Raw genomic sequence first — 15,029 nt, 5'->3', positions numbered from 1 at the left:
TTCGGTGCTTTGTTTAAATGATTTTATGATCTATGATTTTAAATAAAGTTTACGAGCAATCAGACGTTTTTTCAGTTTTAGAGATACTAATCCTACACATTATGAGTTTACTTATAATGGATGAGTTTAGGTATCTTCGAGGAATCTAATGATAGAGCACAGATCACTTTCTGCTGATTCACCTGCAGGTCTTATTGCTGGAATGTCTGAGTCGTCTTCTATGAAGAACGCCGGGTTAGAGAGACCTGAGAGCTGGCGGGACACTGAGTTGAGCTGCTTTGAGGGGGGGCTGACGATTGGCGGCAGGCGCGGGTAGGATGGCACATTGGGCAATTCGAGGGTGCTGCCGTTGAGGGAGGATGGAGACGGGGAGGGGGACCGGAGATGAGCGGGAGAGAGAGGGGAGGGCCGGACGAGCCGGTTCAGTTCCACGTCATGCTGATTCTTGTCTTGCTTCTGTTTTTGCTGTTGTTGTTGTTGTTGTTGTTGTTGTTGTTGTTGTTTCTTAGGCATCTTGAGGCATAAGGCTGTTGAGGCGGTTCTGGACGTTGAGGAAGTACTGCTGCACCCGCGTGGGAATCTGGGAGAGCTTCTGCGGGATGTTTGAAATGCCCTGGGAAATACTGGACAGATCTGGGCCCACTGAACCGTCAGAGTTTTTGGGCAAAAGCTCGGTCAGAGTCTGGGCGATATTTCGGGGGACCTGGGTGAGTCGGATCTGGGAGAGCTCTTGGCGCAACTCAGGGGGGAGGGAGGGTAAGTAGTTGGTAACGTCAGAGAGCTGGGTGGGTAGATTAGGCATGGGGGGTATTTTGGGAATGGAGATGCCGTTCTCTTTGAAGAACGCGTTGATGTTGCCCAGGCACTCGGAGGTTTGAGGAAGGCGCATCAGGCAGCTCTTAAATGCATCACAGCTGACTGGAGCTGTAGAGGAGACAGTTCAGAGACAGTCAGGCAAGATAGAGGCAAGGTGGGAGAGGGCTTCAGTAGACAGTCAAACAGCAATGTAGTCTTCCCTGAATCAGGGTTATAATATGGGTTTGGAATTTTTTATTCTGTTTTATTTTTACATTTTCAATGTCAGTTTTGAAAGTTTCAGTTTTCTACGAAAGGTTTACCTTTTTTGTATTTAGTTTACGTTTTTGTTTGTTTTCATTAAGGCCTTACACTCAAGCACCTTTATCTCTTATAATGATTTTAAATGACGGAGAAATAAAGTGGTCCATGCAAGCTGCATTACTTAAATGTACCAACAATACAACTACATATTTCTGTTTTTATTGCAGATAAAACGTATTTAGTTCTGTGTTGTACCTACTGTCTAATGTTGTTGTGTTATGTGTAAGATGCAGCTATTTGGTAAATAAAGGTTGTATAAATGATGTTCTTGTTATTTAATTGTACAAGAATGGACTGATTGTGCAAGACAAGAGACATTATTTGTAAAGCAAATGCAACAGGTGTGTTCCATTTCTGGGTTTGAGTGCACAAGGAATGAACATAATGTGATTTATTATAGATACAAAAAATAACTTTTTTTAATTAACTATTGCTAACTTCTAACTTACCAGTCATATCATTTCCATTTACTTTAAGTCTTGAATAAAGGATATCGTTTTTTTTATTGGCTTGAGAATATTTTCGACGACTTATTTTCATTTGAGTTTCCCTTAAAGGTCATGATAATAACCCTGGTCTAAATGAGAAGAGGAATAATAATCATGGCCTACACACACCAGGCGACATGTACACTAAAGGTTATGAAATCCAGCATTCCAGCAGTAGTGTGGATGTAGAGAAGTTAAGACAACAGTTAGATAAGCAGCTTGTGAGTTCAACACAGCACAACCAGCCAGTAAGGCATGCCGGAATCAAACTGAATCAAAATAAGAAACAACAAAATAGGACAGAACGTACCACCACAGCTGTCCTCAGTAGCTTCCTCCTTACGCAGAAAAGAAAACACAAAGCATAAGAATGGCTGGGGAGTGGTGAGCTTCAGTTTAGATCGGATATGGCATATGGCATCAAAAAGAATCACACATCTGTGTATAATAGCTCCCCATTTGAATGAGCCTGGGGCTAAATATTTAAAATAATGTATTTCCCTTTAGGGAACCTTATCTCGGCATTCCTTAACTGTTATACTTCAATACATGAATTACATTAACAGAATGAAATTGGCAATTAGCAAGAAGATTTAACAATATTTAGAAATGTGTATTGCAGTCATATGAGGTAAAACATTTATCACTGTGCATGTTCACCAGGTGTACATTACTTTTTCAGCAGCGTTGTCAGCGTTGTTGCTTTGATCGTCTTCCTTTGCCCTCTGCGGCTGCTGGGTGATGGGCTCAGCTCCTGAGTTGGTTTCCCGGGTCTTTGGTTCTGGTTCTGGTTCTGGCTCGGACTCTGGCTCGGACTCTGGCTCGGACTCTGGCTCCGACTCTGGCTCCGACTCTGGCTCTGACTCAGGCTCTTGGATCTTAACTGGTTCAGGTTTTGGAGGTGGGGAGGGGGACGACCGCTGTGGCTTCGCTTGCTCCTTTGGCTCTAAATAGTTTTGAATGATAGATTTCATTAGATGTAATATTATTATAGTAATATACGTAAATCTGCCTGATGAGTGGTTAATAAGATGTGAAGTTTCAACAAAATATAGAAATATTATAGAAAGTTTATGCTTAGACTAAACGTACTATATACTTTTTGTCACTCTTAACAATCATATTTCCTCGAGGGGACTATAGTCTATACTGTCCATTTTAAGAAGAAAAAAAACCTGGTTCTACCTGGTTCCTTAATGGTCGGTTCCTCGGCCTCCTCAGAAATGCTCTGCTCCTTTCTGCAGGACACGAAAGGTAACAAAATAGTTGGATATTGCATGCACTAGGATTTAAAAAACTGACATTTTGAGCTGAAAGCCCACCCTAATACAGAATGAACATTTTGCACCTCGAGATATTTCACACAGACACAGACCGACATTCCCCAAAGTACTAACACTTGTTGATAGTATTTACGTCTATTTGTCTGGCTGCATTTGGGCCAGTTTAAAATACATTGAAGTATGCAGCAGACATATGTATGTTTCAACACATTTAGATAACATGTGTATCCAGGTCCACAGACGTTTTTTAACATTAGGATTATAATAATGTTACTGCTTATTATTAAATGTTATTCTCTTTTTTCCTATACTTTACCAAATAATTGTTAAAACGGAAACCATTAAAACACATGTACATGATCTACGTACATAGACTGGCCCACTTTTCAATTAATACTTAAAAATGTGGAGACTTTAACTTTACTTAATGTTAGCCAGTGGTTAGTGTTTACTGTTGTTAGCGTGACAGACAAGCATTTAAACGCTAATTGTCTTTTTAAACCAAGATAGTAATTATATTGGGGAAAATAATAGGTAAAACTTGGAAAAATGTGTTACATAAAACGACGTTAGCGCGAGATACTCACTTTCTCTGTCAATTATCATGCGGTATTCGATAACAGTGCCGAAATAAATGTCCTGGCCCAACGAGAAACGAAAGCACGAACTAGACTATCTGATTTTAGAAAAACAACATGAGAAATCTTCCATTACATCTCCGTCCATCATTTTCCTCTGCGTCTCCAGACGTGAAACCGCAGCAGCAGGTGCACACTGTTACCGGGGGAACCGTTGAGAGGGGATTGGGGGGGGGGTGTTGCCAAGCGAAGCCGGGGTTGCTGTGGCACGGTAGTGTGCTAATGCTGAGGTAGCGCGCGGCAAAGATCACATAACGAGAACCCATGGGATTTGGGACCGACAGCTAAATCACCGTTATTATTGTAGTGCGCAGGTTGGCCTGCTGTGCTTCTGCACTTTTTCCATATCACGCTAACTTATGCTTCTAATTAACTACCTTAGGAAGGCCATTTTGGACGTTCCCCTGTTTATCTGATATTTGAAACCTAGTTACTTTGCACATCGCATACGTTTTAGAAAAACATACCCCATAGAAGCTTGTATAAGGAAATGTAAATCAGCTTTGTCCCCAATGCAACTTTAAAATGCTGCTTATATTATACCATATTAAATACAAACATAGTAATGATTAAATTATGCTCTGAAAGATGCCATGAGGCTGTAATATCATACACTTACAAATGAATGCAGACGCAGTTGTTCTACTAAGTATATTTTACATTATGGTGTTGCTACTTTCCCTCAGTCAAGGATCTAAATGCATTGAGTTCTCTCGCTCATGTTTCATCACACAAGGGATTTCTAGGAGGTTGAGGACAGAGAAGACTCCATATTTCAATTCTTACTGTGTTCCTTGATGGTCCACTTCGTTCTCCTCTTCTTGTTGATCTTGCAACCTGGTCACAGTGAACATGCAGTGTTACATCACTTCCCACAATGATTGCCAAAATTCAAAAACACACCAATCTCTAATGAGCACCACTTCTTACTCAGCATCAGGCTCCTCATCCTCCTCATCCAGGAGGTCTTGACTCCCCAGGGAGAGTTTGATGGACTCACTGGCCATCTGTCTAATGGCATTCTCAGCTGTGGTCCTTGCCACCTCCTCAGCTATAAGCACCATCTCTGAGCGCTCCTGCAGCAGACTGAACACAGGCCGCATGTAAATGTCAGTAACGTGGTAAAGAGTCAACAAGAGTCTTCTCTCTACACTTTGTCTATTTTTGAGGACTTTACTTAAGTTATTCGTGGTGTATATAATTATTGTAATAATTTATGTTATTATTTTTGAATGACAAAAATAACTTTGACCTTTGAGGACATCAGAGTAACTTTTTAAAATAGATTCACAAGGGTTAACTTACTTCCAATTATTTGTTATTATTTGATACGATAGGGGGCATTTGCACCCTGTGGATCTGACTTAAAAATAATTAAAGACTTCATCTCTGCCCACCCTCTTGTTCTCCACCCCTCTTACCGTTGCTCCATGCTTGCCATAGCTACACCTTCGGCCTCCTTCTTGATGTTTTCAATGAACGGCGTCCAGCGGCCCGTCTGGGTCTCAGCATCTTCTTGAGATTTTGTCCCGCTGTCTGAAGGTGTTAGATCAGGCTCAGGCTCTGGCTCTGGCTTGGACTGTGTCTGCTGTGTGTTTGTTGATGATGTAGTCACTGATGGGTTAGGGGCTGCGACTGTGGCAGGATCTTTATGTTTCTGCGGCGCCTCGTTGTCTGAGTCCACGTCTTCTAGTACCATGTCAGGCCTGAGTTTGGATGAAGCTACGGGAAGGTGACAAGCGTTGATTTGTGGGTCATGTTGGAGATTTGGTTTAGGGTTTCAGCTTATTCAGATTTAATTTATCTTTATGTGTAGAGGATGCATGGAGATAATGGAAGGTGTTATTGATAAGACCACCACATACATTTCACATTGAATCTTTATTACTCCTGCAGTATATCCTTACAGTACAGTGTGTAATTACATGAATGTGTTCTTCTACTTCTCTCCATGACAGTGAACATTTATTTCATAACGTAAAATCTTCTGAAACAACACCACACCACATCCCGAGGCCACATTTCACAGTTTAAGGCCGTATAAATTGATCAAGTGGATCAAAATAGGCCTACTCTTACATTTGTGTTGTGCGACCTTAATGGAAGCTAACTCAAACTGTTACATAATCAAGACCCAAACTGAAGAGCACAATAATTAACAGATTCTTATGGGGTAGGATATAATTAAGATAAAGTATTATTAGATTTCATCTAAACATCCTATCATCAGTATAAATACAGATATAGTTTATACTTTGCCCACAAATAACACAAGCATAAATAAACATAGCTGCCATTTAATTATTTCAAGATTACTGTGAATTGGGAAATGAAGACTGGACATTTGATGCTGAAATCCTCTTAAGTTAATGACCAGGACAACATTATTTTAACTGCTATTGTTCTTTTGATGGATGTAAAAATGGCAACATGAATATAAAGTGTAAATTGCCATAGGTTAAAGCACAGTAAAATCGCATACAAATGTTCTTTCTGCAAAATGTTGTGAATGAAACTTGCAGTTGTTTCAAATAAATGGCTAAATGTTTCTGTGTCACACAGAAAATGTGCAAATGTATCATCTAAAAGCCCTAAGACAAAAGCTCATTGTATAAGCTATAGAATATATAGAACACCTTCGAGTTATAGAACAGTGCACACATATTATGTTGGAATACATTCATATGAAACTGTATCTAGTACAGTAAGGTGAGTTGAATATATCTTTATATTCTTGTAGTATTTTACAGCTGCCGGTTTCAGAGCTGAATGTTGCAAAGCACCTGTACCTCCCCCCTCTCCCAACAGTACAATATGTCTGCTTGTGTGCGTCTGCATGTGTGTATCTCTATGTGTGTGTGTGTTGATCAGAGCGTCCCCCAGTCGTCTCCTCCTGCTGTTTAAGGGGCTCGGAGCGCCTTCACCCCTGAAACAGAAGGAGAAGAGGGACTGAGTTAAGCTCCGATCGTCCGACCAAAACACCTCTTCAAAAACTATGGGGGAAAAAACAAGACGGTGCTTCAACAGAAAATACTTTCCAAAATATTATCAAAGATGCTGAAGAGTTACTCAAAATGGAGAAATAATTATATTCCGACGCCTTCAGTAAAACACCACCCCATGTTATTAAAGAGATGTGTGTTATTATTCTCCAGTTACTTAACACGCTTTCTGGAATATATGATGTTATGTAGAGATCCACTTGATTGAACTGTGAATTGTGGCATTCGGGCAAACACAGGAGTAGTGAAGAAAACTTAAACTTACCTTTCTTTAAAACTTCAGCTACACCCTGAGAAAGCAACACAACAACATTTATAGAAAGATTAACATGCTGAAAAACCAGAAGAAGAGAAGGAAGAAAGAACTGTTATTTTGTTTGATATTAAAATAATTACCTGAGCATCATCTTTGGTTTGAACGGCAGGCTGAGGGATCTTCAGGCCCAGGCCTGTCATGAACCAGCCAACCATACTGTGGAGAGACAAACTAATGAACTGTGTGCACTTTAGACACATATTTTACTGCAACTTTACAGTCGCTTTCATTATAATAGGTCATTAAAAGGAAAACATCAGTGAGATTTGTTTGCGTAGAAATCTCAGTCATACATTTAATATTGATTAAAATATTCCCTTGGAGATTGTTAATTGTATTTTTAATGTTGTCATTTGAAAAAAGAGTGATCATAAAGGACAGTGGGGGATCAAAACGTACCTTGGGGCCTTGCCATCAGTATCCAATGAGATTCCACTGAGAGACTCAGATGGTGGAGACAAGACTGGTAAGAAGTGAAAGACAGGAAGTTCAGTATACAAAAACAAGTATCCATCCAATAAAGTCAGAATATGTCCTAAATGTATTTGGATTTAAAAGTAAATGGAGGTCTGCATGACCATAGTTTTGAGAAACAGACAGGAGTTACTGCACTGAAGCTATCAATCTGCGGCTGTAAATGGGGGCAGTAGCTAAACATATTTTAAACACGTATAAAAATCAACCTGAATTTAAGTGAACCTTGTTGTCAGACACACATGAGGAACTAAAGCTGTCTTTGTTGCTCTTTTTAAGGTTGCTACTGATAAAAACAGTCATTTAATATGGCAGAACACAGAAGTTGTTGGTCTGCTTTTGTCTTGATATGTTCGTTTGTTTCTGTCATAGTGTGACTTGGGTGAATCCAAACTAACCTTAAAGACCAGCGGTAGACCAGATACTTCCATTTTCAACAGGCTAAAATGACTGTTTTTGTCTTGCACTTTGAAGATAGATTAGATAACAACTTTCAGTTCACCGTCTGAAAGGCTGTCTGACGGCAAGGGAAGGCGGTGAAATTATTCGAAATATAGTGTATATTTAAGCCATCTTTTAAGTGGCTAAAGTACCCTTTGCTGCTGCTCCCCTCCACAGCACTACATTGCTTTGCTTTGGTGTCAGTAGTCTGTTTTTCCAACTGCCATGTACTGTAGAGATAATGATGTGGATAAGTGCCTTACAAATCCAAACTATCCCTTTAAAGTTTAAATGTTTTACTAAAGTAAGTTGAAAGCTATGACTGTCCATGCCATTGTGTGGAGGTTTGCGCTGTGGGTACACGTGTCAACTGGTGTGTATTTAAATGTTTGTGTTATATGTGTGCATGTACTTTTGTCCAGAGAAGAGCGGGAGGACTTGGTTGATTGTTCTAAGGGTACGGCACCAGGGGGCAGTATAAGGGGTTGAGGGACCATTTGCTTTATCCAGTTCACAACGCTGCAGCAAGAAAAAAAGACAAAGGTCAGCTCCTTACAAGTTTACAGTTCTCTTCTGTACTGATGTGTGCATGTTTAACGTGTAAAGATGATGGTATAATCACTGTTAATGTGTAGTAAGAAGTGGTGTGTACTCACTTAGGAAGAAATTGAGGAGTCTCAGGCTCTTCTTCATCCTCTGACTCCATCTCCACTACAGGAATGTGAGGGAGGGGATCAAAATCTGGAGGGATAGACGCACAAATCAGACAGCAGAGATCAGCTCAGCAGAAGGGATGGTAAATTACTGATAATTCTCATCAATTCAAACATAACTTTTGTAAACGAATAATCAAGAAACTTACCTGGCATTGTTGCTGCCTCGTAGATCTAGGATAAAATATATCAAAAATGCTTTGAGTCAGACCAGCAGAGGATTCTTATACGGTTTTCAAAGATTTCTCATAATATTATTTATGCTTTCTTTAGAAATTGGAAAAAGGGCATTGTGTTTTCTGCACTTTAGGGCTTGGAATATATTGGACTTCAACACTGAACACATGTCACTTGTTAAATGCTTTTAAATTCAAAGTTTAAATAATAATTTAAAGATAATGTTAGTTGTGAATGCATTTTAATTGATCTGGTTACGAAACTGACTAAAGTTTCTGTATTGAAATGTGACTTTCATATGCTTCTGTTTTTGTTGTCTCTTTTTTTTATCTGTAACTATGTGTTTTTGATTATCTTGCTTAATCAATTGCTTATTTTAAATTGATTTTGACTCTGAATTAGATTCCCCTCGTTGTTTGATTAATATAATGAATATGCATTATCTATTAAACTTAATATCCATTATATCAATAAATAATGAGGTTAATGGTTGTCTGTTCGTCCACACATGTCTCCTCATGCGAGCCCCCACTGGGATCAGGGTGGGCTACAGATGGTGCTCATTGGAGCAATAAACCTCTCGTCCCACATGGGCTCCTTTTATGTCCATACCCACAGTACCCATGTGGACTAAAGGTTCAGCCAAGGAGGGCTACACGTGTGGGGCCCTGATGGGTAAAGCTGAAAGTGGGTTTTTAGGGGGTTTTCCTTTCCTCTAGTGCAGGGATGGGCAACTTGGATGGTGGTGAGGGCCACATAATGTATGTACTGGCCACCAGGGGGCCGCAGATTCACTTGGAACACAACACACACACACACACACACACACACACACACACACACACACACACACACACACACACACACACACACACACACACACACACACACAAATTCCATGTATTGTATGTAATTATTAACAAATATACTAAGTCTGACATCTTCATTGACATTTTACAATCTTTCAGGGAACATCCTCTAATAAGCTCACTAAACAAATATCAATTCACAGAAATGTTATTTAATTTTTACAAGTGGCATGTTTGTATTGAACAGGTTATAAACAGTGGAATAAAACTATTTTAAACTATCGGAAAGCACGGAAAATGTGTGTGCATTGAGATTAACCATTAAGACACCTGTCAACCCGCACTCTGCTGTTCCTCATCGCCGCTCCCCCTCCCTCCCGCTGGAATTATGAATGAAAAGCGTATAGTAATCATAGATAACACAGATAACATGGCAGGGTCCGACCGTGACAGTTTGTTTTCATCTGATTTCAAATAAACAAAGTCTTGGTTTTTAGAATATTAAACTTGTTTCGCCAAATTCAGATGATAAATACAGCTTTGAAGCTTGTAACGGCATAATTACAAGCGGTAACTTAAATTCACAGCAGGCATAACAGCCGGTGTTTATTGTGATTATTTCGCGGTATTTGGCTGCCGAACGAAATCATGTATGTTATCGCGACCTAACTAGTGGACGGTATCAGTACTACAAGTAAACAAATAAAAAATATATGAATTACGTTGTTTATAAATTAATCTGAGGGCCGCAAAAAGAGGAGGTGGGGGCCGCCATTTGCCCATCCCTGCTATAGTGTGTTATATAGATTGTTGTGCATGTAAATAGTCTGCAAAGGCTTAAATCCACACCAGAGGGCGTTTTCGTTTAGTGACAAATATGTAAGAATTATGCTTCTATTTGCAAGCGCTCCAAAATATTGTAAGTAATAGGCTTAGGGGCAAGACATCTCTTAGCATTTGACCAACCACAACAGAACCGACCCGATAACCAATCAGAGCAGACTGGGCTCTGGTTTCAGACAGAGGGTGAAAAGAGGTGCTGCAGCACAGGCAGCATAAGAAAAATAAAGACCTTTTTGGACATTAAAGCATGTAAACATGTCACAGTAGAGGAACAAAATACAATTATATAACCTGAAAATGAGCATAACAGGGCCTCTTAAATCTGTACATTATTCAAGCGTTGTCTGGATTTGTATCAGTGCATCCCTGAAATCCTCAGGTTAAAATGGTTGTGGCAAGGTGAACTGGTTAAATGCAGTGAAGTTATTGGACGGGTTTAACCTGGCCGTTAATTCCCTAACAAACTTAATCCTTCCGCATGATTAGTCCTCCTGTGTAAGCCTCAGGGACAATACTAAGTTGCTCGAGTCAAGAGTCGCAAAGTTAAAGACAAAGATTTGCTTCCTGTTGCTTGGGTAAATTAGCATACTGTATAGAATGAAAATGATTAAAGATAAATCAAATGCAATTTATATTATATATTTTGTTTCCAGGCACTACTGATGTAATAATAATAATAATACATAAGATCTCACCTCAGTGTGCTCCTGAGTGTCCTCAATCTCTTTATACTTGTCATCAGGCTGAGGCAACACCTTTGTCAGGCCCTGAGCGACCCAGCCCATCACTCCAGACCTGGGAGAAAAAAAACTCAAATATATTTCCCTTTGAACAATGTATTTAGCAATAAATATGCACTCTTATTGAATCATACTGTACCTTTCTTCACTTTCCCCCATCTGATGGATGGCAAAGAAAGAAAAATAGAGAATGAGAAATATTGGAGGCCAAAAAACTCCTCTGCAAATCTCCCTCCTTTATGTATTTGCACTCTCCATCACAATTATATCACTGTTACGGTTCTACTTTTTGTGAAACTTGAAGTGTTGTGAAGCAGTATTTCCTGTGTATCCCAAATGTTTTGAACTTTGTCTCAGTTATGAAGGGCAAGACTGGCTGACATCTGGCATTTAAAGAAATACTTCGTGCCCAAAATAACCATTTGTATTTCAATAACATCACCCTGTTTTACCTTAACATTATTGAAGAAAGCTGACTCAAAAATTACAAAACTGAGAAGTCGAAAAAATATAGATTTGCAAAATATAGATTTTCAAAATCTGTCACACATTTTGGGCAATATAATCCAAGTCTTCCCAAACACATGCATTTCAGTAAAAAACATACTATTTAAAAGACTTTGCTTAATCAGGTGTGCTCCCTATCTGTACAAATATTGTTTATGCTCAAGTGTTTAAAATGTTTTTAGCAAAAATACATGTTGAGCAAAGAGTGGATGGATGAGACCTGCAAATACAGCACAAGGTGTGTGATAGTTTCTTGTCAAGACTTTGTGTTATTCGTACTGTGGATGCATGCGAGACATTTTCTTTTTCAAGAATTCAGGTAATACAAGATAATTAATTCATTGACAAATTATTTTTGGGGTGAAGTGTTCCTTTAACAAAAGCCAAACATTGGCAAACAGTTGATCAGTCTGATCCTTGAATTAGGATACAAAGATATATCTTTAATTGGATAACGACAAGGCTAAATGCCCACATGACCAAACATCTACATACTCACCCTTTCAGAGTCGGACCGGCTGAGTCGAGGGGAGCCGGTCGGCTGAGGCATGGCGCTGACGAAGCCATTTGACAGCCAGCCTAAAACTCCAGTGTGGTTCTGGCTGTAGAGGTGGAAAAAGACTTTTAAGATGACAGTATATTTACAGAAACATACAAACATACAAGCGTAGCAACTCCCACATTTCATTTGTAGATAAATTGTTTGGCTTATAAATTAGTGAAACCAATTGCTCGAAGTCTAAGGTGATGAATTTAAATATCTTATTTTGTCAGTCAATAAACAAAAGATGTTTAATCTAATATAATATCAAACAGAGAAAGCAGAACATCTCCAAATTTGAGTGTTCCACAGACAGCATCTTTTGTATGGAAAATAACTGTCTACGCTTCATCAATAATCAAAATAGTTAGTGATTAGATTTAGTTCTCCGTCAATTGACTGATACATTATTTCACTAATTGTTGCAGATATAGACAATTTCTATTATTAAGCCACACACAGAGGCTAGTAGTAAAAGAGGTTAACCTGTCCTGTGAATCCTCTTCTACGTTTTTCTGTGGAGGGCTCTTCACTCTGGGAGCAGATGTTTTCACACCGTTATCCGTCCCTTCAGATGACGGGAGTTGGGGAACCACTTTCACCACCCAGTTAAACATCCTGTTGAACACACACACACACACACACACACACACACACACACACACACACACACACACACACACACACACACACACACACACACACACACACACACACACACACACACACACACACACACACAGTCAGCCCCTCAAAAGCCCTTTATCAAACGTAATGCTGTTAATAATGCTAAATTATAATAACACTTCCCTGGTGTTTTCATTAAAGCAGCCACTTCACCTCAAACCAAGGGCCCTTATTAGGAGCTAATGATGATCGTTCACCAGCTCCATCTTTGCTCTCATCTGAGAACACACTTTTACCAACCTGATATATCTTTCTGTACAGTGTTTAACACGTAAATCGGAAAACTGTCTTTAATTTTGCATCCAACCGGTGGCGCTGCAAGACACTCTGGGGGCCCCGGCAGAGCGGAGATTACGGAACTGAAATTATGAAGCAGCTTTTGACAGCGCGCTATGCATGGAGGTTCTCGACATGTCATTGCAGTAAATTAAAGGGGGTTTCATGTTGTCGTTGCTGTGGACCAATTTAATCGACCTTCTTTGGGGGCCCCCTTCTGGTCCGGGGCCCCAAGCAGTTGCCTGCCTTGCCTGCCGGCAAACGGCGCCCCTGCATCCAACACATTTACAGATTATCAAATGGTATATGTTGCCTAGAATATAAAATATATAATCCTTGATCTAACACATCAGAACTGATGTTCTGAGTCAAAAGTCAGAGGAGACTGGGGGCAAAGGGGCAGAGGCTATCTCGGGCGGTAGTTAATAATCTGCTTTACCAACCTCCTCCAGAGGTGAGGGAGGGTTCAATCAGTTAGATAGGAAGAAATCAGACACAAATGTACAGGAAGAGGGCATTTTCAATGGCCCAGTGCAATGAAAATTGGGAGATAGATGAGATTTACTGCGCCAGCCATAGCCCCCCTTTTCTGACTCACTCTTAAATGTGACGTTCTTCCCCGCGACAGTTTGTTAACCTTTTGAGATAATCCACTTCAGCAGTGGGGCAGGAGCTACTGAACTTGCAAGATGTCCTTCTAAATAGCAACAGGTATACGTCATAGATCTACTATGGTTGAAAGAAAAAGCCTAAATAATTCACTTCTGCCTGTCTGTCCATTATACAAGAACTAGGAGAACAAACCCAAAATGTCACAAAAAAGACGTGTCACGGCTCTCAGAGTTGACACATTGTTTTTTTTATTGTGGGATTTGTTATCTACTAGGAAACTGTTCACATATAATCCCCATGGAAGATGTCCTTACAAAGCAGATTGAGCTGTTGTTGTGATCACAGTTTGTGATTCTTGACTCTGCCAATCAGCACAGATCAGTGGGGCCTCTTGCCCAGGCTAATCTCAAATGTGTTGCATTGGATTAAATAGTAGCTCCGTCATTTCACTAATCTACAGCCAGACTTTTTTGCTGATTAAGGCCTGGATCAACTCCTGACATACGCCCACATCCCACAGGATCACAATCAGTCATTAAAAGATTGTAAATCAGATAAATACACCCCTAGGATAGACCTATAACTTTTTTTTTTTTTTTTTTTTTTCTCAACTGATTTTGTTTGTAATTTAGGTAGGATTTATGAAATGTAAGACCTGGCAGTGCATACTTTGATAAAACACAAATCAGAATCTGATAGCAAACATCTAATCACATCCACATGTCTGCTCATATAAACACTCTACAACTGCAGATTCACACACTGTCATTTGACCAAGGCACAGATCCTCACATTCTACAAATGAATGTAATCTATTAAATGATGTATTTTTTAAAGCATTGTTACCTTACCTGCGTGTCTACAGGTGTTTCTGCATGCCGGTGGCGTAGAGATCCAGAGTGCGGCACAGCCAGCACAGTTCTGCTGGGATTTCCGCATAGGTTGCCTGGAGCTAACAGGATTACCCAGCACTACCTGAAGGTCGACGCACAATCCTGTACTGTGAGCAATCCCAGATTAACAGAAACAGAGAAACGTATCGTCAGGACATCATCCCTGTAATCTACATACTGTTATCACTCCTCGATCACTGAGGACAACAATAAATGGTGACTCAAATAATCCCAGACTGGAAGGTAGAAAGGGAAAACATCCAGTTACAGAATTTCAACTCATTACACAAATAAAGCGTAAAATGCAAGTAGGCCTATTTGTAATGTTTTGTATAAGCATCTGGATAATTTTGTATTTAACATGTTACACTCCACTTCTCTACCAAAGGAGGAAACTTTTTTTATGATTTATACTGTCAATAGGGGATTTGTTTTACTCTTTGGATAATACACAACGGTGCCTTCAAGGA

General features: G+C 39.8%; 2 protein-coding genes across 2 annotated transcripts in view; both read right to left on the bottom strand.

Annotated features, from left to right (window-relative positions):
- The window catches only part of LOC117542820 (cyclic nucleotide-gated cation channel beta-1-like), a 30,111-nt gene extending 15,460 nt beyond the window's left edge, over positions 1-14,651 (bottom strand). Inside the window, exons 1-19 of the mRNA XM_034210673.1 lie at positions 14,518-14,651; positions 12,578-12,709; positions 12,050-12,152; positions 11,183-11,202; positions 10,999-11,098; positions 8,624-8,648; positions 8,418-8,502; positions 8,174-8,280; positions 7,246-7,309; positions 6,927-7,002; positions 6,796-6,820; positions 4,950-5,250; positions 4,459-4,614; positions 4,315-4,365; positions 2,793-2,845; positions 2,282-2,553; positions 1,918-1,945; positions 625-924; positions 183-527 (exon numbers count right to left, since the gene is read on the bottom strand). Coding sequence (XP_034066564.1) covers positions 183-527; positions 625-924; positions 1,918-1,945; positions 2,282-2,553; positions 2,793-2,845; positions 4,315-4,365; positions 4,459-4,614; positions 4,950-5,250; positions 6,796-6,820; positions 6,927-7,002; positions 7,246-7,309; positions 8,174-8,280; positions 8,418-8,502; positions 8,624-8,648; positions 10,999-11,098; positions 11,183-11,202; positions 12,050-12,152; positions 12,578-12,708 — 2,242 coding nt within the window. The 5' untranslated portion in view covers position 12,709; positions 14,518-14,651. The remainder of the gene's footprint in view (positions 1-182; positions 528-624; positions 925-1,917; positions 1,946-2,281; positions 2,554-2,792; positions 2,846-4,314; positions 4,366-4,458; positions 4,615-4,949; positions 5,251-6,795; positions 6,821-6,926; positions 7,003-7,245; positions 7,310-8,173; positions 8,281-8,417; positions 8,503-8,623; positions 8,649-10,998; positions 11,099-11,182; positions 11,203-12,049; positions 12,153-12,577; positions 12,710-14,517) is intronic.
- LOC117542783 (CLK4-associating serine/arginine rich protein-like) lies at positions 663-3,689 on the bottom strand. Its single transcript, XM_034210625.1, has 5 exons — positions 3,478-3,689; positions 2,793-2,845; positions 2,282-2,553; positions 1,918-1,945; positions 663-924 (listed from the first exon to the last, which is right to left on the bottom strand). Exons 1-5 carry the CDS (start codon positions 3,494-3,496, stop codon positions 889-891), a joined length of 408 nt encoding a protein of 135 aa, XP_034066516.1. The 5' UTR covers positions 3,497-3,689; the 3' UTR covers positions 663-888.
- Positions 14,652-15,029: the final 378 nt, after the last annotated feature.

The sequence above is a fragment of the Gymnodraco acuticeps genome, unplaced genomic scaffold (genome assembly GCF_902827175.1).
Source record: "Gymnodraco acuticeps unplaced genomic scaffold, fGymAcu1.1, whole genome shotgun sequence".
Lineage (NCBI taxonomy): Eukaryota > Metazoa > Chordata > Actinopteri > Perciformes > Bathydraconidae > Gymnodraco > Gymnodraco acuticeps.
This window is presented reverse-complemented; position numbering and strand designations above follow the sequence as displayed.